This window comes from Mus musculus, chromosome 3 (genome assembly GCF_000001635.26).
Source record: "Mus musculus strain C57BL/6J chromosome 3, GRCm38.p6 C57BL/6J".
In the NCBI taxonomy this organism is placed as follows: Eukaryota; Metazoa; Chordata; class Mammalia; order Rodentia; family Muridae; genus Mus; species Mus musculus.
This window is the reverse complement of record NC_000069.6, coordinates 141,716,333-141,743,820: the sequence shown is the minus strand read 5'-3', so window position 1 is coordinate 141,743,820 and position 27,488 is coordinate 141,716,333. Positions and strand designations below refer to the sequence as shown.

At 37.1% G+C, this 27,488-nt stretch overlaps 1 protein-coding gene across 2 annotated transcripts in view; it reads right to left on the bottom strand.

Annotated features, from left to right (window-relative positions):
• Unc5c (unc-5 netrin receptor C) overlaps positions 1-27,488 on the bottom strand; it is a 369,361-nt gene that overhangs the window by 91,104 nt on the left and 250,769 nt on the right. For both annotated transcript variants that reach the window (NM_001293561.1, NM_009472.4), the window contains exon 4: positions 9,880-9,983. In NM_001293561.1, the coding sequence (NP_001280490.1) occupies positions 9,880-9,983 (104 nt within the window). The remainder of the gene's footprint in view (positions 1-9,879; positions 9,984-27,488) is intronic.

Here is a 27,488-nt window from a genome sequence, read left to right as displayed (position 1 = left end):
GATGAACTTACTTATCTCTGAAGATTAGAGGTAAATAAACTCACAATATAACTACAGTTTTACCAACAGGGATATTTAATTTTGTTGCTGCAAGGAAGGAAGAAAAGACAACTTAAAATCTTAGCAGAGACCCTTCTCACTTTGAGGAAGGTATTCAGACACTCAATGACTACTGGCACCCTTTAACATAAAAACTTCCTGACCCAGGGATTGATTATGTATTGTCTTGTCATATATGTCAATATAAGAAGCCAGGCACCTTATACTTTTATATTCTCCTCCCCTGTGAAAGACAGATGTGTTGTGTCTAATTATTCACTGATTGGTATCGGGAGAAACATTAACATAATTGGCACATTTGTCCTAATTAACCAAGGAAACTGCCACATGCCATCCAAGATGAAAAAGTGACTCCAGCAACCATTATGTAGAAAAATTCACATCTATCAGAAAGGTTACATTGTTAATAGCAAATTGGGGCCCACTGTGCCAGAACACTGCCCTGGAAAGCAACACAACAGAATCCTAAAGAGTATGCACACCTAGAGAGTGGGGATTTGATAGAGAATTGTATGTAGGTACATTAATCAAACAAATGGGAAAAGCAATTATTGGGCAATTATCAAATGCACACTCAGCCAAGTTAAGCTTCTCATAGGTGCATTAGCTAGTCCCTGGGAGGCCGCCAGTTTCACAGGCTGGTTTACAAGTGACAAGTCTGAAGTATTATTATTATTATTGCTGTTATTATTATTATTAATTTATTTGCTCATTTTTTATCTTCTTAAACATGCAAGAATGATTTTTTTGAGCTTTAGTACATTGTACATGGTACCTGTTAATCTGTATTTAAAGATGAGACACAACTGTTAGGTTTTCTAGATTTTTCTCAGAGAATGCTTTTGAGTGAGCTATACTTGTAGATTGTAAAATATAGATGCTGAATAGTGGTTGTATGTGCGGTTGGAGTGCCTAAGAGTCTATCTGAGAAGCTCTCAGGTTGTGTGTACATGGATCAACTATGCACCACATCCCAGGGAGCAAGGTGTTCTCTATTGCAACACAAGAATTGTTTGGTTTCATCTGCCTATAAGTTTGAAGTTCCGGGATTCCATTTTCTTTTTGCTTGTCCCATTGGCAATAGATATCTTATTGTACCGTTAGAATATCTCAAATAACCAAGAAAACATTCCAAGAATGGAAGGCCACATTGTATTTGCAGCTATTTCCTTCTTCGATCTCCAAACAAACAAACAAACAAACATTTATCTACTTCTTCTTTAATGGCATTATTCAATATTCTTTATAGTTTTCAATAGGACTATGAAACTAAAGGTATTTCACGTGCTGTAAAAAGTGTTAGTCTTTAAGCAAATTGAAATTCTATCTTTAGGCAATTGTAAAAATAAAATGGGCAAAGAATTTAAAAAATTCAAATGGAAACTACAGTGACATTTTCCTCAGTTGTTGTAACTTCTGCAGAAGGAAGGAATTTGCCAAGAAAGGGAATTTGTTTTCCTCCCTTAATTGCACATATGTCTGGCTCATTGCTTTTGAGAGCTGAATGTACACAGACCATATTGTGGAGGTGAACTTGTCTTCAATTTTGTAAACTTCTAAAACTGAAGTTAGACCATGAAGAAATAAAAGCAAATGGACAAAGAAACGTAATGTAATAAAGTCTAATTGAGAAATAAGATGTAAAAAAAACAGGAAAAAGTCCCAAAGTTGAATTACTATATATGACACCACCACACAAGGGAACAAACAAATCAGCTCTGAATTGTTTAAAAGCTAAATTTTCTACAATAAAAGGGCTGTAAATTGACAAGCCCATTGATGAATTACTAGTCTTTTATTACTTTTTACAAAGAACTTGACTTCCAGATAAGCAATATTTAGCCTTCTCTTTATCAATATAAAATAGTTAAGACTGTGCTAAGTCTGACCATCATCAGGAAATGCAAGCCTATTGTTCTCTAGAGCTGTCTTTTCCCATCCACACTGACTGAGGTAAGTACAGACTACAAGCAGAAGGACAGTCTTTGGAATTCAAAAGCAAGAAAGTGATCAAAAATAAAATATACCTTTTCATTTTCAGAAAAGGGGTCTTGAAAATAAAAGGCCCCTCTGCACTGTGATTATCAGTCTCCTCAGGACTTTGCTCATTGCTGCTGCACAGATGAGATGAGATATAGAAACAGATTCTATTGAACACTGGGTTTAGGTCATCTGTCTTCAGCCTGCTTCTGCTGGTAGGATGTGGACATGGAATGTGGGCATCCAAATATATGGACATGGAAGATTTCACTTTCTCATGACTCAATAAATAATTTGCACATTTTCTTAATTTTGGAAAATCATATTTTAGTTGCATATTCAGCAAAACTACATATGTTCTGTATTTTTCAACTTATCTTATTACTTTTTATTTTTCCCTTGAGTTAAGCAACTATTTTCTTTCTTTCCTTTCCTTCCTTTCTTGATGAGAGCCAAGCTCTAAGTAGTCTCCTTGTTCCCCTTCACATGGTCGAAAAATCTGTCTTCATGAAGTAGTGAGACGCTTTACAGCCACATATTGAGTTGTGAAAATTCCTTATTTAAAATCTTTGCTGGTATCTAATGCATTTAACTATGGTTCTGAACGGCTTGTCATGTCTACAGTCCCAGAACTCCTCTTTCCCTGACACCAAATGTCTTCCTGTTATTGGATCTCAGATGAGAGGCTCCTAGTCTTTCAAAGCCATCAACTTCTGAGGGGATTTGTGCACTGCCTCTGCTGCCTGGAGCTTTCTGACCCAGTTCTTTTCAAGACTGGCTCCTTTCTGTCACCCAGAGCTCAGTGCAAATTTATCTCTGCAGAGAGACTTTCCTGCAGTCCGCTGAACCCCCAACAACCACCCAATATGACCCGTGTTTTGTCTCTTTTTTCCAGACAACCTTGCCTTGTTCCCTTTGCCTTGTTCATTTTGTTTTTTCCCTCTCTCAGAACAATAAGAATATTCTGTGCACAATGAGCCCACAAGACATATTCCCTGAATAAATGGATTGATGATAGAAGATAGAATGTGTATTTTGTATCTATACCCTTGAAGGAACCACTATGCATGTTAGAAAATTGAACCTGGAATCTGTAGCTGGTAAGGCAATTATTTTTATAGCTTACATTTGTGACATAAATTGATATGTTGAATGTTAATTTAGTCATTAATTTAAACGTACACAGATACACAGCCTTGTGTAGAGCTCAGAGTATTCGATACTAGAGACAGATTAGGAGAGAAATACCATAAAGGTTAAAAAAGTTGCAAAACAATGCAAAACTTAAAGTAAAAGTCTGGAAACACAAGACTGTTTTTAAAAATTGTTTTCTAGTTCTCCATGTTCTCTCACAAAACAGGAAGAAAATCCGACAGACAAACACTGAGAACAAGTTTCCCTCCCAAAGAGGACCCAGCTCTGCATTTCTCTCTTAGCCTCTCTTACCTGCAATGACTGTGATGTGCTGCTTGGGAGACAAGGCACCTGGCAGAAAATACATCTCCTCCAATTCTGAGAGGTGGCATGGCTTGTAAGGCACTGTGATTGGCCGTATTAATAAGCAGTTATCTGGAAAGTCACCTGATGTTGCACATTCAATAGCCCCTCTACCTGCCTGTAGGTTTTGCTCTTGTCAGTACCTACTTTAAAAAACCCGTTTCCTATTCATCATGACTAAACTCAGCTAAACAATCTTTTCTTTCACACTTCACCCCATATTTTCCCACTCGCTAATTAGAGATGCAAATGTTGATAAATAAGAAGACTGTTCCTAAGTACAACTGGGTCAATACGTTGAACACTGTGCCCTGTTCCTCCAATTAAACTCCTATGAGAAATAGCTCAATTATAATTAGGGAAGCAATTATCCCCTTGTTAAAGGTGAAACAAATCATAGGTTTTAGTGAAATTCTCTGTTTTGTTCCGTCTACCACGCCAGAACGACCTTGCAGCCATTGATGGATTGATTCAGTGATCCCCATGAGGAATAACCTGACGATAGAAAGCATCCCAGACTTGCCATATCATAGTAACATTTTCTAGGCATGAACTCAAATGAGTAGAGCAGGATTAATTTCATAGAGAGCTGCTATTATGCCTTGAGAATAGCCCAGCACCCACTTTACATCAAATTAATTTTCTTGCTTCTTCAGAGAGATAGGAGATAGACTTGTTACTGAAATACAGTCAAATGTCACCAGAAAGGGAAAGAAAGAATCATTTTTTTTTAATCAACCCCAGGAAAAGTGCTATTAAAAGCACGGAATACCCAAGATGCAATTCACAGGCCATATGAAGCTCAAGAAAAAGGAAGACCGAAGTGTCGGTACTTTGGTCCTTCTTAGAAGGGGGAACAAAATACGCATGGAAGGTGATACAGAGACAAAATGTGGAGCAGAGACTGAAGAAAAGGTCATCCAGGGACTGTACCACTTGGGTATCCATCCAATATACAGTTACCAAACCTAGACACTATTGTGGATGCCAACAAGTGCATGCTGACAGGAGCCTGATATAGCTGTCTCCTGAGAGGCTCTATCAGAGCCTGACAAATACAGAACTGGATGCTCAGCCAACCACTGGACTGAGCACAGGGTCCCCAATGGAGGAGCTAGAGAAAGGACCCAAGTAGCTGAAGGAGTTTGCAGCTCCATAGGAGGAACAACAATATGAACCAACCAGTACCCCCAGATCTCCCAGGGACTAAACCACCAACCAAACAGTACACTTGGAGGGACCCATGACTCCAGCCACATATGTAGCAAAGGATGGCCTTGATAGACATCAGTGGGAGGAGAGGCCCTGTGAAGGCTTCATGCCCCAGTGTATGGAAATGCCAGGACAGGGAAGCAGGAGTGGGTGAGTTGGTGAGCAGAGGGAGGGAGGAAGGGATAGGGGATTTTTGGAGGGGAAACGAGGAAAGGAGATAACATTTGAAATGTAAATATAGAAAATATCTAATAAAAAATTTAAAAAGATACCAAATATATATTATCCAATAGTATTTCTGGGATTGGTGTTTCTTACTTTTAAATTGTCTACTTTGTAATTTTAGTGGTATTATTATTAGTGCTCTCTGGGATCTTTGAGCTGAATTATCTCCCAAGTATTCTTTTATTCCTAGTCCTGGTAAGTTGGAATTCTGCTCTGAGCGTTCAGACTAAAGGATCCCCCTATCTCCCATGGGGTTCTCTAAATGGGCTACCCCACTGTGGTGGTTTGAATAGGTATGGTCCCCATAGATTTGTGTATTTGAATGCTGGGCCCATAGGGAGTAACACTATTAGGAGCTGTGGCCTTGTTGGAGTAAATGTGGCCTTGTTGGAGTAGGTGTGGCTTTGTTGGATAAAGTGTATCACAGTAGAGGCTGGCTTTGAGGTTATATATGCCCAGTTACACACTCTCCTTCTGCGGCTTTCATATCAAGATGTAGAACTCTCAGTTTTATCTCTAGTACCATGGTGTACCTAGATGCTGCCATAATTCCCATTATCATGATAATATAAGTCAGCCCCAATGATAAGAGTTGTATTGATCATGGTGTCTCATCATAAAAATGAAACCCAAACTAAGAATTTTTTATAAGTGAAAGATAACATTCTTCTAGAAATTTTTATTTCCTGAAGGGAAGCCTCTCTATTATATCAAACATAGCTTCTTTTGTTTGTAAAATATGTTTAACATATTTGGAGAATCTTTTGTGAACTCTAGTTTGCAGTCATTAGAGATAAAATAAAAGCCTAACTTTGTGTTCTTTCTCTTCACAGTACAATCAGAAAGAAGAGTAAATAGATGAACTTCTATACATATAAAATTATGGTAGTCAGAAGCCATTTATCCAGCCACACCTTCACTTGCACCTGATGTTTAATGCTAAATTAGCTCTGAATATGTTGCCAAATAAGAATTTCCATGTACCCTTTAATCCTGACTACTTGCTCCTTCGTATCCCTTGGCTACCCTATGAACTAGTCAGTGATGGCATTATATCAAATACAAAAAAAATATTTTTGGGACTCTGTGCCTATGATATGGAAGTTGTACAGTTATTAAATATTTATAAAGTTGCTAGTCACACAGAAAGAATATTTAAACAAAGAGTGCCAAGAGGAGATCAGAGTTAGAAACAGCAAGGTCTGGAGTTTTAAATCCTATTGTTCATATCTGTGTTCAAAACATTTTACTAAAAGCAATTTGTCCTAGAAGGCACTAAAAGTCATCGGCACTTGTGGGAGGATGAACTGTAAGCTTTGGCTGGCTCATTCTTTCTTTGAGACAATGTTTTTGTCATTTGGAATCCAAAAAGATATTTATGAAGAGTAACCGCAGCTCAAATTTCCTCCTTGGGAGAAGTTACAAGGGCTGCTGGACTCTTGGTGTGAGGAGGACTGGATGAATGACAGTAACTAATGAGTTTGAGAGGACAGTAGAAGTTCATGACATTTGCTATTACTATGGCTTGAATGTGAAGTGTTCCCCATAGGCTCATGTGTTTGAATACCTTGCCCCCAACTGATAGCTGGATATTTGAATGCTGTGATATATTTTGGAAGTAGAAGCTTGCTGGAGGAAGTGAGTCTCTAGGGCTAGACATTGGGGTTCCTTATACTGGGGATAGGGGGTGTTAGGATTTGTAATTACACCCCACTTCTTGTCTTTTTTCTGACTGTAGCTGCAATGGAAGTAGCTGTTCCTGATTCCTTCTTCTCTTGAAATGCTTTCTCCATTGTATTTGACTCTATCCCCACCACAAACAATTAGCCTCAAATAAACTTGTCTTTTCTGAAGTTACTCCTTGTCAGGTATTTGGTCACAACAATGAGAAAAGTAATACGGCATGTGATTTGATTAGCATCAGCAAAAGGTAAAGTCATGTTTTAAGTGTTGCATTCATCTGTAGCAGTAATGGTCTCCAGGCTAACTAATGGCTATAGAATATAGCAGGCATCTTGGTGATTCTTCATACAACAGAAGTTCCTCTGCCATCTAGCCTAGAGTGCTTAGGATAAGAAAAGTTCAGTGGCTATGATACTGAGGTCAATCTTCTGGGAATTAATAACAATATAATATCAACAGTATAAATATTAGTCCTTTGTGGATCTACATAGGTTTAAGAGGCTTTTATATACCATTTATTAAATATCAAACATAAATATTATCTTCCTTATAAGACTGAAAAAATTGGATACAAAGGATTTATATATCTTGCCTCAAGTCAGAGAGTAAAATGTGATCATGCTTAGATTTAAACCTGAAATTTGTAAGGAAACTCAGTTGCTGTTCCATTAAGAGACTATCAGATACCCAAATAGGGAAGGTACCAACTAAGCAACCCCTATGACATTATATACATAAATGCAATGTGATCATGATTGGGGGTAGAATTTTTCAAAGGTGTCTGGTTTAACTAGCTAGAAGAAAAGTACTGCTCCCTGATAATCTGCAATGAATTCATTCAGGAAACCAACCAAATACATATAAAGCAAAGACCATGTGACCTGCCATGTGTTCACTGAACAATCACTGTCTAATTTTTCTCTCAGAAGTAGTTGCTTTGGATAGCAGCAAAGCATACAACTAACTATCTAGATTGACCTCCTTAGGTGCTGCTCTAATGGTCATAAAACAGATGTATTTTTATCTGCTGGTTTTCGGTTAAGATCAACATCTTATGTGATATCACCTTTATGCTTTCAAATTCCATAAGCAAGCAAATGAAAATAATATACTGAATGCATTTATATTGAAACTAAAGATGATCAAATAGTCTCTTAACTCCCAAGCAATCTTTCATTTCTTTTTACATTTTTCTATTGCTCTTGAGCAAATAGCAGCCAGAAAGTGAAACGTGAAGGCATCCATTGGTTTTCTGATCTTGGTAATTTTAATGGTGTCAGAAAAAAATCTACGCAGGAATTTATTAGCTTGTTCTTAAGCATGTATGTTTGATCTCTACACCGACTGAAAAAAAATAGAAAGAAAAAGTAATATGTATAAAATATAGTTCTTTGAATGTCAAATGGGTATATGATTTTTGAGCTTTCCAAATGTTAATTAGACTCTTCTCAAGTGATGATACACATAAAATTCATAGCCAATTAGTTTGAAGTCATGAATCTTCACTCCTTGACAAAGTGAACTACTTTGTTAAGACTGGAGAAAAAAAGAGAATACCATGATCTTCTCTCTGTATGATTTTCCAAGGACCAGCTGCTTTTAAGTTCCCTTGAGTAAAAGCCAAATTGCAGATGTCTGTGCTGCTCATAGAATGCTTAGAACATCACAGTGGATTCTGGAAGAAGTTTGCCTTAGAACCACAAGTAAAAAGACAGATGCACTATTGCATAACTGAAATAAAATGTTGTATAGAAAAGAGCACCCTTCATTTCAGCCACACTAAATCATAGCTTGTGCTTAGAGGCTGCAATATTTGGATGTAGTATTGTGATAGTGAGTCATAATAGTGCAATTTATGAGATGGTCTTGAGATGCTAATTATGAGGAAAATTGTTTTATTTTTTTCACAGTAAAACAAGGATATATGTGATTTTGCATTAAGTAACAGAGATATAAATGCTTTGGCAGAAAAATGGAGTCCTTTTGCATACATTTTCAAATAATTTATTGCCAGTATTAACTCAGAAGAATCAGAGACTCAGTTTTGGGCTGACTACCTTAGACCTACCTGGTAGTAATTTTCAAAAGACTGGAAAGCCACTACAAATCAAACAGTAAAAATGAATTGCTTATAATTAATCACTTAAAGTTTCAATATTATTTTTCTGATTTGTTGAAGAGGCAGAATTTTAAGGTTCTAATGCATGAAAAATGAGCTGATCCATGTCCACTGAATCCATATATAGGTGTGAATGACAACAACTGGCATATCTCTCTTTTCACGTATACAAAAAGAGTACATCCTTCAAATACCGTTTTGAAGTTTAGAGCCTAGCAAGAACCATCAGCAAGTAAGCAGCTATGTTACTTATCAAATGAAAGTATGTCTGAATTTGTAGAACTTTGTAACAGCTATGATACTCATGTTGGATAATATTATGTAGTCTTATATTAATCATGTAAATGGAAAATAACTTTAGAGTTTGGAGTTATTTGGTAACAAATGAAAAATAGGGTATCAATGTCCTTTGACAGGATGCTGTAGTACTATGGTGTGTGTTCCCATGAGAGCATGCCAATTTCTATGGGTTATGTAGGGCAATGTTTCAAATACAGCCCTTTTCTAAGAGAATATATAGCTGGTAATGAAAAGTCATGCCAAAAATCTGATTCATAACATTTCATTGGCAGTTCATAGGGTTCTTTTAAGCAGAACCAAAACATGGAATACACTGATAGAATTATTATTACATGAAAGTGAACATGTTTATGACAGTAGATATGGCTTTCTAAGCTCAACAATGACATCATAGACTGAGAAACACACATGTGTAGAGCAATCTCAAAGGAAAGACACATTATCTTTCTTACACTAACATTTTAAGAGTCATCTGAAACAGTCATACAACTGATGGTACATTAAGTCACAGCCTCTCTTTCTATAGACGCCAGATAAAGTAAAACGCTATTTCAGATTGTTTTGAAAGGGAATGATAAAATTAAGCCACGCGGCCTGTGGCTTTGTCCAGTGGGGCATTCTAATTGACTTCCAAGTCATTAATCAGTCTCTAATCAATCTGTTTTGCCAGCAGCAGGCAGTTAGGACTCCATTACCAACCATCTATCATGCCATGCCCCTAATTCACTGCACCATTAGCCATGGGTTAGGCCTCTGTTAGAATAACTAAGTGCCAACTGCTAAATGCAATGCATTTTTGTTACCTCAGCCACTGGGATCCCTTCAGGTGGCCGACACTGGAGTAAGACTTCCTGCTCCAAGGACACTTCCTTTCCCAAGGGTTCCTGCTCGAATGTCTTCCGCAGATCTGGAAGGTTCAGGTGATAAAGGACATGTCAAAACTACACCACATCAGTCTTCTTACAGAAAGCACCAACATTTCCCCCAATTTAGTATTTTAGATCTTTATAGTTTATCCATCTGTTGATAAGATAGCATAATTTGAAAAGTAATATTCTATATGGAAGAAATTATGAAATTTATAGCCTATTAACTGTGCTGACTTTAAGCTTCTATAAAACCCTTTTATGCATCATTTTAATAATTACTTAAATACATTAATTTTACTTTAGTGTTTCTTGTTAATCTATTGTGATGACAACTTTTTTTAATTAAAAGAGACCCAATCTTGTGAATTTTACAGGCAGAGTTCCTTATGTACATAAATATTTTCCTCTTATAATTGATATTATTAAGGTTGTAGTAGCAGCAGGATATTTATTCATAAACCAAAAGTGGATTTTGTTCAAGTTGGAAAATAGGACTCTTGAAGGAGCCACAGAGAAGGCATATAACTTCTACAACTGTCTTAAGACTTCAAGGGAAAACAGAGGGTAGCTATTGAGAATAGTGTAGAAAGAATTTAATTTCTAATCATGTAGCCATTTCAATGAGAAGATTAAGTATTCATTTCTGCACAAACATGCCAAGTACCTAATTATGTGCTTGTATGGATAGAGCTATTATAGCAAGATGCAGCAGCTTAGGAAACTACCCTGAGATGAAAATGTCAGAAACCAACCTATCATCATATAAACATCACTACAAACATCATACAAACATCACACAGTAGGAGACAGGTTTACCTAATACATCTTTGAATGAGATATAATTGTTCTGTTTTAGTAGCTTGGCTTTAAAGTCTAAATAAGTTTTACCTATTGTTTTATGAGTAAAATGTAATCAAGGCATTTCTTAAGAAGCTCTAGAATTTTACTTTGTAAGTACAGCTCAATTCTTTACAGCATAGGCTTATCTTAAGTTAACCTGTGGGTTTCAATAAAAATTTAATGCTTGTGTGTTTTCATCTATGTCCATAACAAATGTGAAAGTACCATTTTGGCCTCCTGAATTACTAGGTGGAAACACAAAGACTATAGAGATGTAGATGTGCGCTAGTAGGTTCCTTCCAAAATGTACCATTTAGAAAGTCACCGAAGGAAAAGATTCCCTTACATGTTTGCTATATTGTTGGATTTCTTAACAGAAGAAGCTTATCTAAGTTTCTGGTGGTTGTAAGAAAATGATGGATAGATACGAAACGAGATAAGACAAAAGATTCTCCAAATGATGAGAGAAACAATTTTAGAAGGACAGTTTAAAAACATGATTGTTGATGCTCACAGTCAGGTATTGGATGGATCACAGGGCTCCCAATGGAGGAGCTAGAGAAAGTACCCAAGGAGCTAAAGGGACCTGCAACCCTATAGATGGAACAACATTATGAACTAACCAGTACCCCGGAGCTCTTGACTCTAGCTACATATGTATCAAAAGATGACCTAGTCGGCCATCACTGGAAAGAGAGGCCCATTGGACACACAAACTTTATATGCCCCAGTACAGGGGAAAGCCAGGGCCAAAAAAATGGGAATGGGTGGGTAGGGAAGTGGGGGGGGTAGGGTATGGGGGACTTTTGGGATAGCATTGGAAATGTAATTGAGGAAAATACGTAATAAATAAATTTAAAAAAGAAAATAAAAAGATGATTAAAAAAAAGAAATTGAGTGTATTTTTGAAATCAATATTAAACTCCAGATGATTATCATAACCTGAAAGATATGTCAACTCTATTCCGGTTTCACAAATGAGGAATATGCACCTTTAGTCAATCTCAACCTCACAGCAAAATAATTAATTAATACTAAATTGGAATGTGCTAGCCGTTGACTTCATAAATTTTGCCATCCCAGATATTCCTCATAACCATTTACCATTCATTTGTGCACCAACAGAAATATAATAATATCTGTTAGAATAATTGTTACTAGTTTTGATCTGCACAGAGTTAAGTTTTTTGGCAAGTGTGGCTGCCATTGGAAAAAATAGTAGCTAATAACTTTTATAGGATGAATCACTATCTATTTTATATGCCTTATTTTCAGAGAATGACTGAAAAGACCCCACCTAGTATGACCTAAAGCAGATACAAAATAACTGGACTTTGTTCTAAAGTTGATAACATACTGACTTGTTTTCGTTTAAATTTATCAAGATGTAAAAAAGAAGAGCTAGAAACAAGAAAAGTGCATCCATTCAAACATTTAAAAGAATTTGATATTTATAAATCACATGCTTTTGGTAGAGATTTGATGAGATGATTAGAATGAAGGTGTGTGAGATACAGAAATAAGATTTAAAAGATGAACTTAAGTGTGTTAATGAAAAACCCCTTTGTCCAATAAGCAATGGTTAGTGCTACAGTGATAATAAGTCAGAGTGGGACCAAAATGTGTAGACTGGTGGTGATAAGAAGATCAGGGACTCAGGAGATAGTTGCCAATAAGTGAGAGAGGAAAGTCTTCAGTGTATGTAGATCATATTTTCAGGGATATTTGCATATTTGGAGAATGTCAGAAGGTAAAGCTATTGTTATATTTGAAGCTACTACATTAAATCAAAATTCACAGTACAGCGAAGACAGGAAGAAAGATAACTTTTCCTTGTTACATACTGAGTTTAGTGTTTCTATAGGACGCTCAAATGGAACTGTCCAGTAACATCTCTAGATCATATTTGATAATCCTCAGCACCATTGAATTTGGGATTGTGTCATTTTATTTGTGCCACTGTTCTTTCCATAGGAGGGATTTTTACTGCCATCACTGATCTTGACTCACTATAGTCCAGAAGAACCTTTCTCTGCTGTGACAAAATAAGTGGATGTACAAGATGCCAAGTGTCCACAGGGATGCCCATGTCTTGTGCTGGGAAACACTTAGTGGAGTTGGCTGTCTCAATGGCTGCTGAAGCACTAGAAATAAATGCTATGGGCAGGCAGTAAAACATAGATAGAAATATTGAAGCAGGAGAGTGCTGTCCAACGACAGTGACAAAGAGTGAATGGAGGGTTGGGCAGAAACTTCAAAGAGGAAAGTGGCAGAGGGACCCCAAGGGAACTGAAATTGTAGGGAGAGGGAGGTTAACAGCACAATGCGACACAGGTATAAAGAAACAGGCATTCATTTGGGAAACCCTGGAGAAGTGAACATTTTGAGCACCGACTATGTTTTCCAGGATTAAGGGACATGATTTGGGTTTGAGTACAGCAAGCTGTAAGTTGTGTTAGGATATGGTATAGCTTTTAACATAGTACTTAGTCTTCTACAAGATGAGTGCACATGCTGGTGGTCATTGCTTCTTAACTGAGAAAGCCTAGGAACAGGAAGCCTAATTCATAGGTACCTACTGCAGAGAGCGATGCAGCAAAACCATCAATAAATATACATTACATAATCACTTTGTCATAACGGTTAGGCTTTCAATTTCACATAAATTTTATTAAATTTCCAAAATCATATCATACTTAACCCCACGAAACAGTTACTTCTTTTTGAAACACATATTTTAAAATTTCTGTCATCAAACCTTGCTTTGGGGTGGTATAAGGAGTATAGGATATATATTATATTGTGGCAGTGTAGGAGAGGGTGCCTAACATCCTTTATCATTCAGAGAGATATGATAGAAGGTAGAGAAGATGCCTTGCAGGCACAGTGAACACAAGGATGATAGAAAAATTGGTATTGTCAGCTAAGTATTAGCTGTAAAGCACGGTTTAGAATAATATGGGAATTTATGTCAGGGAAAAAAAAGATGAATTTTGTCTTGGACTACATTTAGGAATCTCTTTCTGTTTTCTTTCCATTCGTAAAAAGACTGTAACTAAAGTAAGTATAACAGGTTATTGCTACAAAGTCAACTTAGTCTAAATATGATATCGTTATTGATTCTACCAATTAAAAGAAAATACAGTGTCGTTGTAAGCATGGATCCAGAGACAGGTTGACTCCTGAACATGAATATTGGCTTACTAAATCCATTAGCTGAAAGCCAATTAGCAGATGTTGAATCAGATCTGCAATGACAGGGATTTCAATCAACCATTTATGCTCAATCAGGAACAGCTTTTTGAACATTCATATGTGTGAAAAGACTCATTTGTCACTCCAGGATTTTGTGGCTTTCAGTGAAGCTTCTGTATAATACTGTGGTTGCAAATTATGACTAGTAAGGAAAACAGCAGCCCTCAGATATCTGTGAGCATCAGAGGATCTTCAATGGTGCGACTAATGGATAGCCGAGAAGCAGAGGAGTTTGGGGCCTTTCCTTTTTTCATTAATAAAAATAAAAGTCTGTAATTTGTAGAAATCTTTGCATATTGGGACCTATGAGAGGATATTTTAAATATGTATTTAAGAAGGAAGGGATGTTATTCTTTGTGAATTAGATGCCATTTGGTTGCAATTAGCAGAGGAAATGTCCAGAGGAAATGAAATAACAAATTATCTTGTAAACTGTAAGAGTAGATATTAGAAAAATTAACCCCACTTTCATTGAAACTTTTGGCATTTGGTTCTACACAGATAGAAAGAATTAGAAACTGAGAAGAAGGGTGGCTTCTAGAAGGTACAATGTCCAAATTATAAGATGTTACACTGATAATGTCTCACCAATGTGAATGGCTAAACATAAACTAAACAAAGATTTTAAAAGTAGACATGCTAAAGTGGGTAAGTCCAGCAGGCCTCAGGACTACACAGAGAAAACTATATACTACTAAAGAATTCTGAGAATGAGAGAAATATTCTTCCCCAGGGATGAGTACACAAGTTGGTTATTCAATATCAAATGGTCAGCCTGAAAACATAAACATAACATTATATAGACTGAGCAAATTGTATTTAGGAATATGCAAGGACACATACACACACACATACAGACACACACACACACACACACACAGAGAGAGAGAGAGAGAGAGAGTGAGAGAGAGATACACCATCAATTAATGAAAACAGAGGACATGAATTTGAAAGAGAAAGGAGAGGTATGTGGGAAAATTTAGAAGAAGAAAAAAAAGGAGAAATGATATAATTATAATCATAAAAACCAAAAATTATCATCAAAGTCTTATGTAAAATTTTAAAGTAATATATATCACAAAACAAAAAATGAAAATTTATTTATTATATATACACTCTGAATTACTCTGAGAAAAATGGAGAATAGAGAAATCCATCTCAAAATAACATATAAGAAAGTTCATCATGTCCACTTGCTCATTAGAAGAGAGAGAGAGGACCATTTCTCCCAAGGGATAGTGTCAGGCTCCATTACCTGACAGTCTGAACTGTGTACATTGATGAATGTACACACTGATGTGACAGTTGAGGCTGGACAGAGCTCAGCTTAGATTATGATGGACCACACTCGTACTTGGGAGCCCTGCTGATGTGCAAAGTAAGATGTATGAACTTGTCAGCAAAAAGATCTCCTAATCATGGTTAAGCAGGCAGGTGACTAATACTATTGCCTATGCAAAGGACAAGTGCCTTTTAATTCCAAGCTTTAAAGAACAGTCTATGCTAACTATGTTAACAGTCTTAGCACTTGTTAACCATGCCCAGTCTTTCAGGGTTTAATAGAGAAAAACAATTTCAGACAACAAAGTTTAGGAACTATGACAGGCTAATTCTGTAAAGTGACAAATTCTCTAATGATTTAATCTGCAGTTGACTATTTGAGTTGGAATTCAGATTCAAATTTACATAGAATAAGATATAAACAAAACATTATAATATTTATATTGGCTGGGTTTTGTCTTCTCTATAAGGCCAAATGAATGTTAAAATACATATTGAATGCTAGTAGAGTTTGGAAGATTTTAAAATACAAAATATCTATAGTAAGCAATTATAACCATTATGTACAGGAAGTTCTAGACAATAATTACTCATATATGTATTTTTTAAATGTCATTTTCTTTTAAAGTTTTATCATATGTTGATGATCTATAAACTCTGGTGTGTAATATTCTATACTGTCCCTGTGGAAATTCAGGTTTATTGTTAATTTATTCCAGTCTTTAAACTTGAAAAAAATTCTTATATGTTTTATTGATTTTGATTATTTGTTCTATAAATCCAGTTTTTTGGAGAATGTGATTTATTCCCTTCTCCATTTATAAGTCCTTAGTATGTTTGTTACAGTATATTTGTTGAATGGCTTACTTGTGTAGGAAGAAGAGGGACATCAACAATAGCCAAAATCACAGTCCCATGTGTTTGGGGTGTGGTTAATGAACAATTAGCACTATACAATCCAAATGTAGAAGTTCTGGATGTACCTGAAGACTCTTAAAGCTAATATTCACTTAGGTGTCCTGGTAGATAGAAAGTTCAATTTGAATCACTCTAAAACCCTGCCATGGTCCTGTGAAGGTTAACAAATTGTTGTCAGAGGATTAAAAGCAAACACAAAAGAAGTGAAATTGAAGAAAAAGAAAATATTAAAATGTGTCATGAATCATAAGTGTTTTGCATATATATATACATATATACATATTTATATACATATATATATATATATATTTGCATTGTGCTATATGCAAATACAAGCTCATTGGATGTCATTTAGAATGGGTCTGGAAGCAATTGGGAGGGAGAATAACATACTGACTAAGAGGAGAGTTTGGTGTAGAGAAATGTGGCTTCAAGTGTTGACTCTACCACTTGACTACATAACACTTCTTTCTTCAGTAGGAAAAATAAGTGAATCTTATGAAAAGGATTTCAGAAGCTGGAGGGGCACCTATCTATAAAAACTGTAGTGTCATATTAGCATATAGCAAGTGCTTATGCAAACATTAACCCCACACCTCTTCTTTCCCCATGTTATTAAGAAATGTATCATGGCATATCAACATTTGGCACTATCACTATTACTCAAATAAAATTGATAAGAAAAATGGCTGTTACAATCTCTAATGATTGATGGGAACTTTACAAGGTGAAATCCAAGGATTTCAAGCTATGACTGATAAAACTTGACTTCTGTTCAGGTTAGACCCTGGGAATCTGGTTCTTAGAATCCCACAGGCTGTGGGCAAACTGCTAACATCTGAGAACCCCAGATTGATGGTCAGATGGTTGGTCTGTCATGATATATGTAGCACAGCACCAAATACAGGCATCATGGGAAGCTGTGGATAATGATCGAGACGTAGCCTTGAATTGTGGCTCTCACCAGTTGGTTTGAAAACGAGTTCTTGCTGGCAATTCCACAGCATCAGCAGTATGCCCTTCTTCTCTACTGTCTGATAACTGACATCTAACAAAGGACTTGAAACTTCTATATCTGTAAGGACCACATAAGTAACACAAATAGCAGAAAACTAGGCATCAGTTCTTTTTCGTGAAGCTTACCACTCACCTAGCCCACGATTTTCCCTCTAAATTTTAACAGATTTAAGTAAGGAAAAAATATCAAAACAAATATGTCCTTTTTCTTGCTGCTCAGCTCTGCTCTATACAACCTAAAGGAATGCAGGCTCTTGGAGCCATAACCCTAAATTTAATAGCCAATACAAGTTTGGAATGTGAATATTTTGTGATAGCATCTGTTTACTAAGACCAAATACTTAAAATGTCATCAAAATGTGTTAGTGGGACAATGTATTGGGGGCTAAATGCAATAATTGATAAGCCCTATGGGGCCTAGAGACTGCTACTTTGAGATCACTGCTCTAAGAAACTCAATTTTGAAACTGCTGAATATTAATGTTTCTCAGCCCCTCCCTCCTGTCTTGAAGAAAACCCAAGACTTCTTCCCATAGGTGTCCTGTTTATGAGCTTTAGATACAGAACCAAGAAAAGTATCCAAGGTATTTTTGAAGGTAGGCTGATTTTTATAAAGATTAGATGCCTAATATTTTAATTAGTATTTCATAATTATTAATGTATACTCTCTTACCTTCTCTCAGTAAGAATGTTAGGCAATAAATGCACGAAATTCAGAAGATGGTGACATTTTAAATAGATGTAGACTATTAAAACTGGAGTTAGAAAATGAGTTTTAGATGACTGAAAAGATAAGTTGTCATTCCTGTACTTCTTGATGACCACATCCAATATAAATGACCCCACATTTCTTTGCCAAATGAAAGTCATTAATTGCTCTGATGGCTGTGTCCAGAAGCCCAAAGCTATGTCCAGAAGCCTGAAGCTCTGTCAGGCACAGCAGGAAGCTGTCATGGTCAATTATTATCTGTTTCTTCCTTAGAGTAGGAATGGCAGATAGTTGGTACCGCTGCCTTTCTTTATGGCTCAAATGGCCATAACTAATCAACTATTCCTTTCTATGGAGTCTGAATGTGTGCTCAGTAGCCTTTTCAACCTAGTGTGCCCACAGGCCAAACCTAAGCAGTAGATTTTAGTCAGAAGGTGATGCTTCTGTCTCCACCCTGCAGTTCACAGCTTAAAGCTTCCTGACATGAGCGGAGGGAGAAGCATACCAGTCATTCCATTTTACAAAGAGATACAACATCACCAACATGTTAGATACCTATATTTTTCTAGTACTGAGCCTAGAACTTCATACATATAAGTTAGCAATAGTCTATCAATATGACCATCTCTAACCCTTTTAAATTTCTTTATAGTTTGAGAAAGGGTCTCATGAACATGTCCAACCTGTCTCTGAATGCCTTCTGTAGCCCAAACTACCCTACAACTCGACAGTTCTTCTGCCTCAGCCTGCCAAATGGCTGGGATAATAGATTTGCACCTTCAGACCCAGCTCTATGCTTATTTAAAATATGAAAATGTTCTGAGGTTGGATATACTTTTATGCATGGTGTATTTTATAGAGTAGCTCCTCAGAAAATATGGATTTGAATTAAATGCCCCAACATAATCTCACAGCATTCCTTGGTGAAGGACTGGGGGACTATTTCTCTTAGGAGGAAAACCTTTCAACTCTCATAGTCTAGTCTAATGACCTTATGTATTATATATCTGAGATTTCGAGATGTGAATTTAATTATTCAAACTTACATTTACTTAGAGTATACCACTCCACATGTGAAATTGGAATGGCAGGTGCATGGTGGGTATAGCCCTTCCCTGTTGGCACAGGCCCATCATACAGCTCTCAACAGCTGAGACTTGAAATTATTTCATTGGGTCACCATGAAGGAATCAGCAGTGTTGCAATTCTTCCAGAAAATCTGAAGTACTAGTTATGGCTTTGTAACAGGTGTTGGTGGCTGCCAGTGTTCCTTGACTTATGGCTCCATGTCTCTTGTCTCTGCTTTGGATTCTAAATTTTCGTTTCTGTCTAAACTCCCTCTGACTCACTCTTCCTACTGGATAACTTCCAGTCTTGAGGCCCATCATCACATCTACCAAGATGTGTCCAACATTTACAACTTTTAGATGAGGGTCCAATTCCTTTTGGGGCGTGAGGAGTGACTGTCGAGGGTCACGTTTAAGTCCACTATAGTGGTTGTTAGCAGGAATCCTTGGTCCATATGATCTAGGTTTGACTGTGATCAGCACCACGATAGGTTTCTATGCTTTTCCTTCTTCATGCAAAAAGCAATGATAAACATAATAGTTACTGCATAGTTTCTGTGAAGATTAAATAAGGCACTAATGATAAAGTTCCTAGGACAGTTCAGCTTTGTTGGAAATTTCTTCCTGGATGGCATCTCTCATAGATGCTCATTTGTCTGGCCCTCTCTACTCACTATAGCTGGGGAGTGTTCAGAGTCAACAGCATGCCATTAGCTCATTTAACTTTTACCAAGAGGCTAAACTTCAATTAGGATTAAGCTTCCTGCCTTTCAAACTAAGCTTGTTTAGACCAAAGGGCTCTAGATTTATGTAAACCCTGCACTTTGGAGACATTTGTGTTGCAGTGATGTGTTGCAGGCCATCTTCAACACTTTTGATGGATGTCTGTTCTGACATTAAACAAACACAGTGGCTCTATTTGCTTCACAGTTTTTAACTTTCAAATGATTTCTCAATTCCTTTTACAAGTGTGATGGTCAGAGGCACAGAATAGACTTTTGATTAAAAATAAATTGTTTCACTGTATTTTCAAAGTGCTTCCTTATCAAATAAAAGAATTTCACGGGCACATTAGACATTAATACATTTTTAAAAGGAAAAAAACATACCTGTCCTCCAATGATGATGGAAGGGGCCAATTATCTTGTCACAGTAGAGTAGAATTTATTCTTAAATCATAAAATTTAGCAGTTAACAGGATATAAGTGCTGAGAACCAAGCAATTGGGCATATTTGGAGAGAGTTAGATTAATCTTCAGAGCTTTGGCCACTTATTAACAGTGAAATATTCCTGCTTTAATGTCTCTGTGTCTAAAGTTTTCAATTCCTTTCTCTCACAAAAACAGATAACCAGATCTGTGTTTTTTTTTAAATCGTAAAATACTACATTAAACAACATATTGCTTATAATTTAAAATGTAAGAAGTATAATAGTTAAAAAAAGAAGTTTTTTTTTTTTCTTATTTGCCTTTCCTCTCAAAATATTGTAAATGCCAAGAAAGAGCCAACCACCAACCAAACCAACTGCTCAAAAATGCTATAAGGGCTAGACAGAAAAATCAAAAGTTGCTTCCTGTGCATGTAGCTGTGTGGAGTGATGGAGATTACAGTGAGGAAATGTTCCGTACATATCATATCTATCAAAACAGATGGTCAGGCAATTTTTCTCATGTTTCCACATCTCCATTTTATTATTGATAGAGTGTAAATGATGACAGGACCTGCCTCAGATGGTTCCTGGGTAATAGCAGTGTCTATAACACAGGCACAGATTAAGAATATGGATTTTTCAAAACAGTACTTTAAGAGGAAGGAGGGAAGCTAATAGATTTTGACTATTTTCTTTGTAACCTTAATTCTTTTTTGTTTTTGTTTGTTTTTGTTTTTGTTTGTTTGTTTGTTTTTTGCTTTTCGAGACAGGGTTTCTCTGTATAGCTCTGGCTGTCCTGGAACTCACATTGTAGACCAGGTTAGCCTCGAACTCAGAAATCCGCCTGCTTCTGCCTTCCAAGCGCTGGGATTAAAGGTGTGAGCCACCACACCTAGCCTATGACCTTAATTCTTTATAACCTCATTTCTTTATTTAAGAACTAAAATTCTTGGCCCTTCATAAGAACTGACCAGGAATACTTCTACAGTGTCTCATTTCATAACTGAGGACAGAAGTCAAGCCAGTATCCTTAACCAGGAGGGCATGCCGGCAATATCTTTAAGGTACCAAGAACTGCTCTCCTTCATTGCACTGAGATCATTTAAACTGATGAATCTCAAGTGAACACAGTCCCTGAAGTAAAGATTGCCATCATGTTCATTTTTTTTATTTATTTATTGACTGTAGGGCATTTATAGGACAAATACATTTGTATTCTTGTAGTCTTGCCAAAGGGTCTTTTAGAAAAAAATATTTTAGAATTAAACATCCAAATGACACCTATTACAATGAAGAGGAAGAGAGCAATAGCCACACAAGGCACACTTTTATATTCATACTGCATCTTTAGTTTCAGAAAAAAATGATTAGATGTCATCTCAATACTTTGTAAGGTATGTCTTAGGGATAAATAATAAGAAACATGCCAACTTTATGGATGGGGAACCTGACGTTCTAAAACTTTAAGGTTTTCTTTGCGAGTACAAAAACCATGCAACTGCTGATAATACCCTGGCAATTTTCAGTCTTGTGGGTAACACACCCCACATAGGGATGGATGGCTTTCCCCAGAAAGTAACTGTATGAGATAGCGTTCTATCAGCTACTTGTCTACCACCAATATTAGATATGACTTATAAATGGCCATGAACTTGTAAGATGTCATGAAATTTGAGAGGTTTTGCCCATAGACAAAAGCACATATATTTGGGTAAATGCATTCAGCCAATGGGCTCTAGCTTTTAATCTTATCGTATAAACCATAGTGAATTGTTTATGGCTACATCAACTATTGAGATTTAAATAAAACAGAAAGTACTTTGTTAAAACTCCATCCCAATGTCTAAACTATGTAGTTAATCTTTTTCAAATAAAAATATAGACTCTGTCATTTACAATAGGCACTAGGGGTTTAAAGATTGCCTAAAGGACTAGACGCAAACCTCAGAAATGCACATTAGTGAATAAGCTATTTATTTTGATATTGACAAATCTGTTCTGTTCTACCAAGAAATTCAGTAGTAAGCTATTATGTTCATGGTATGGTCCATGTCATTAAGAATGCCTAGTTGAAGAAATACATTATTTGGTTAAATTGTTTAATGATTTTTTTATGCTAAGTTTTACAACCAAGCAGGAAATTGAGGGGTAGCATGAAAGACCCTAATATATGATTTCCATGCACATGTAAACCAACATTTTAACTCCCGAGATTAGAGGTACCTTGATCAAGAGATAGCTGAACAGACAATTGCTAATATGTTCATTCCTTTGTGACAGTGTTGATCCCCACAACATTCCAGGGATATTTTATTATAGATAATTTTATTCATCATTGAGCAATAAAACAACTTTTTTTTTTACATGGATCTGAGTTTGTAAGGGGGTCATGAGGATGCAAACTGTGAGCATATAATACAATAAGAAATGTGTAGTAGATATCCCTACATGATGTAGGAAGCAGCAAGATATCAAGGGAGGGTATGTTTTGCTTATGGAAATTTGTGGGATGCAACAGAAACAGTCCTTTTCTGGAGATGCTCCTGAATTCCTTAGAAAAGAAATTGGTTTTACTAAATGGACAAAAACCAGGATTGTACCATCCATCAATTTACCACATGTTTTCAATTTCATTTCATGCATTTTTTTTATCTTCATATGTTTACCACAGCCACATACATGCCAGGAAGAGTTTTAGGCACTGAGATTATGAAACTAATGTCAAAAAGTGGATGAACTTTAGGGGCTTATGTTCTACTAGTGAAGATAATCAACATGAACAAGAAAGTGATAAAGGATCAAAATGCTATGAATATAGATATGTGCTTAGGAGAATGACAGGGCTGGGGTCCTGACAGACCCACCTGAAGAGGCAATTTCAGTAGACACGCAATGGAAAGAACCAGGGGAGCTGGCGGTAGATGAGAAGAAGAAGATTTGAGAAGGGAAGGAAAGGCTTGTCTAAATTGTCCGTCTGTAGGTGAGGTTATTACCTCACGAACAAAGGAATGGCTGTAGTTATATACACCACACAAAGAGGTGGAATATAGGAAGGCATTGGCCCTTCGTGCTTTTATACTGTGAATAGAAGGGAGCCTGCAGGAATTCATCAGACGGAAAAGATAATCTTGAGAACTTCCACCTAATCAAAACCTAAACCTAAACCTAAAGAAGTGAAAACAAAATATCATCATCACCCCTGCCCCGCCATTTGATCTCAGTGTGTTGGTTAAAGCCTAGGCTTGCCTCCTGGATTGGCAAGCTTTCCCATACTCCAGCTGAAGGATTTCAGACCGGATTTTTCAGTCTCCTCTTTTAATTTCCTTTGTGTATAAAGTATGGATAATAAACTCACTCATCACAGAGTCCTCGAAATGACTAAACATATACATATACATAAACATATACATATGATTAATACATATACAGTGCAGCAGTCGGACCTCCATTAATATTATTGTGATCATTTTACAGACTATGTGTCTGACTAGCCTTCTGGGCCTCTGGAGCACATGCCTTGAGTGTGCTCTTAATTGAGAAGTCTTATAAGTCTGCACAGAACTGATCCCAAAGACTGTTATTATTAAAAATTATTAAGTATTTCATTGATATGTGTTTTCCTGTATCCTATGTTGAAACTCTATTCAATACACTGTAAGAGTTAATTTTATCTGCCTATGTTTACTTTTGAAAACAGACACTAAAAACTAGAAAGGCTTGTGTAAACGAGAGTTTAGGTGACAGATGTAGCAGGCATCACATTTCTATTAGACACAGCTATCTTAGACAGTGTGCTAAATAGTATGGACTCACAAATGTGGGCAAGGTTGGTGCAAACTGCCAGTCCCTCAAAAGACGATTCTAATCATATGGATAAGGGCAAGTGAGTGTGGGAGGAGGTCTGGAGGGTCAACTTGGATCTCCTTAATTCTTTCCAAGAACTGTATGATGCCTGTCTGTTGTCAGTAGTGTCTGGGAGACTACTGTGACTTACAGGTTAGTACATGTAATTCAATAGGAATCCCAAGGAACTGTCTTGACACTTGTAGGAAGATAGATTCCCTATTCACTGACAGCCCACTCTCACCCAGGATTTGTAGGAGAGCAGTTACCATGTGGCTATCCTCAAGCATTGGGGGAAATTATGGCCCCATATTGTGTGAACCAGGAGATAGTTTCAGCCTTTTGGAATGACAGCCAAGAGAGACACAAAGGAGTGAAAGAAGGAGTGATAATTCACTCTCAAAATTTGCTTAGTGTGTTTAAGTCTTAAAACAAATGTATAGAGCCACTGAAACCATGGTAGCCGGTAGCATGGACACCTGCTATCACTCATTGAGCACGTGATCTGTGCCCCATTCCTCTGCCACATGCTTGGAGAATTTATCTCCTTTAATCTCAAAATAGCCCTATCATTTTCATTTCACGGTTCATGAAATTAAGGCTCAGAGAGGTTAAGTAACCTGACCAATGTCTCACTTGTCAGTGATGGAATGGGGATTTGAATGTAATACAGCCTGATCTAGAAGCAAATGCTTTAACTTTGTTCACATTGCTCCCTTCTTCGGACACGACAGCAAAAAGCAAACATCATCATCACCAGTACAGTAGCTTCCATAACAATGAAAATATCCACCTCAAGTCTTCCCTGGACAGCATTGCTCAACAGATTTGTTGGATTGCCCTTTCATGCCTTACACATTGGGATTCTCAAACTGGCTTTAAACTAGAAGCACTTGGGAACCTGACTCTTCTCTCCTTAAGAAGGTTGCTGTGGCATGCCCTTGGGTACTCTCTCAAGACACTTGCCTTTGCAGGAAAGTGATTGTCCACCCAGGGAAAGCTGATACCTCTAGTAAAAATTAAGGAGTTTGGACAGGGAAGGTACATTTTTAGCTAATATCTTGCTAAATGTTTAAGTCTCTAATTTTTCCTCTGCTCAGGTTGTATCACTGATTAATTTTCTATTGTACAGAGCTTGGATGTGTGAGTTATTGGTCATAAACATTACTAGTTTATTAATTCTCCACCTTTCTGAAAATGGAGCGTAAATGAAAGGATGATGGAGGAGCATCAGGACAATCAGGGTGGAGTTTCTATTTATGAGATGGCTGTCCATCAAGTCTCACCATTCAATGCACACAGCTCATTTGGTGTACAGAAGACTCAGGAATCCACAAACATTGTTCTGTGTGTGGGTGGTCGACTTGGTAGGGGGCACCCTCGACAGAGGAAAAGTGAAGTACTTGCTCTGAGGTTCATCATGATCTGTATCTGTGTGAATAAACAGTTCTGAGTGTGGTGGGATGCCTTGGCTGCATGTGTGTGGCTTCAATTAAGAAGTTCTCGGCACACCTCTTCTGAAAATTACCACCAGAGGGAAAAGGTGCCAGGAAAAGGTTGTTCTCTGATTATTTGAAAATGTCAAACTCCTTAAAAGCTAGGAGTTAAAGAAATTTAGAAAACATAGCAAAAAAAAAAAAACTAGACAGGTTTTACACATACATATCTAATTTTAAAATAGAAAATAAAGATTCATGTCTACACCTTTCTGTATAAAATTGGAAACACAATCTTTTCTTTTAAAAAAATCTATGGCTCTTCAAAGTTTATTACATAGGAATACATTGTGTGGAACTCTGCAGCCTTTAAGCATATCTGTAGATTAATTTGGTGTAGGGTGTAGGCTGCACTTTAAATATTTACTGTGCTTGATACTCATGGCTATGTTGAAGTACAGCATAAAAACTAACTGACATTATGCTTCTCGTTCCATTGTAGCTCAAGGAAAATTTTGGAATTAATTTTAAACTTATGTGGAGGGTGTGAGGCCGTTCCATCAGGGTCTCAAGCCCAATCCTACCTGTTGGAAATACTGGCAGTGAAATACTCTCTCCCTTTTGGAAACTGCCCTGGGTGAGAAGCTGTTTTAGCCTGGGTTATAAGCTGGTGGAAGTAGTAGGTATCCTTTGAACAGAAACCCACTGTTGCCTTTTTCCCAAGAGCCATCCCAGGTCCAGGCATTCCTGTGGTATTGTCAACAGTTCAGTTCCTCCTCATGCCCAGTGGTATTGATTTAGTCCTCCACCTAACATCTGTAATGACCTTGGTGTACTGTTACTAAGAGCAGTCATCAATAGTTACCCTTTAAGTGTGTCCCACATTGCATCGACTTAATGGGCAATACACTTAGGACACCACACAACTTTCTAACTGTATTCAGAGAGGGATGTTCATCTTCAGCATTTATACAAGCTTCACAGAGAACCCTTCATCAGGAGCTTCATTTAGACATATCTCCGAAACATATAGTATATCCCAGGCATTGCTCTAAGCCCTGAAGATACCAGGTTATGTAAAATAGAATTCTTCACCAAAAGGATCACACTGTGGTGAAACACGAACACCACAGCAAATGAAAGCAGACAAACAACAGGCAAACTGAGCTGGAAATAGGGACAGGGCAGGGATAAAGAGCCATTGAAAGATTCATCTGTTTTGAATGAAAATTCTGTTTCTTTATTTCATGTCCACATCTAAACATTCAAAAGAGCTCTCATTCTCCAGGTCTTTGAATTTAAGTAGAATCCTGGTCTCAGCATCTTCTCTGTTTCATCTATGTCAGCCTCCCAAAAGCTCCAGGAGAAGCTATCTACCTGCTATCTTTATTTGCCTTCAGTATTGCTTGTCACTTACTACCATGAAGTCAGGTATTCTGTGAAGTGGAGGTGAAGTGGTCTTTTCACTAGTGTGGAGTCAGGGATTCTGTGAATGGAGTGAGTCTGGTTTTTCACTAGTGTGGAGTCAGGGATTCTGTGAATGGAGTGAGTCTGGTTTTTCACTAGTGTGCAGCCAGTGATTCTGGGAATGGAGGTGAGATGGGTTTCTGCCAGGATCCCAAATCACACTAAACTCCCAAAGCCCTAACTCTCCACCATCCCATTTTCTCCTGACTCCCAGGTCTTTCCTTTCTCTTGTCATCTGGGACTCTCAAGTGTTTGTACTAGTCTGCTGCAGTTCTCCCTGCCCCTCTTGCTTTCAAGGTTAACAGGGAATCAGAGCTCAGCTTCACAGACGACCTCCCCTGACCTTTCATTCAAGCACAGCATCTTCCCGGTCTATTTAGTTTATCTACAGCACACATCATGTGTCCCTACTTGCTCATTATTTGCTTTATCTAGAGTTTATCTAGTCTCACCAGATCGCTCCCAGAGAATAAAATTGTCCAAGGACAGAAGGAAAAAAAAACCCCGTAATTAGATATTTACTGAGGAAATTAACTTTTAAAAATCACAAAGGTAAATAT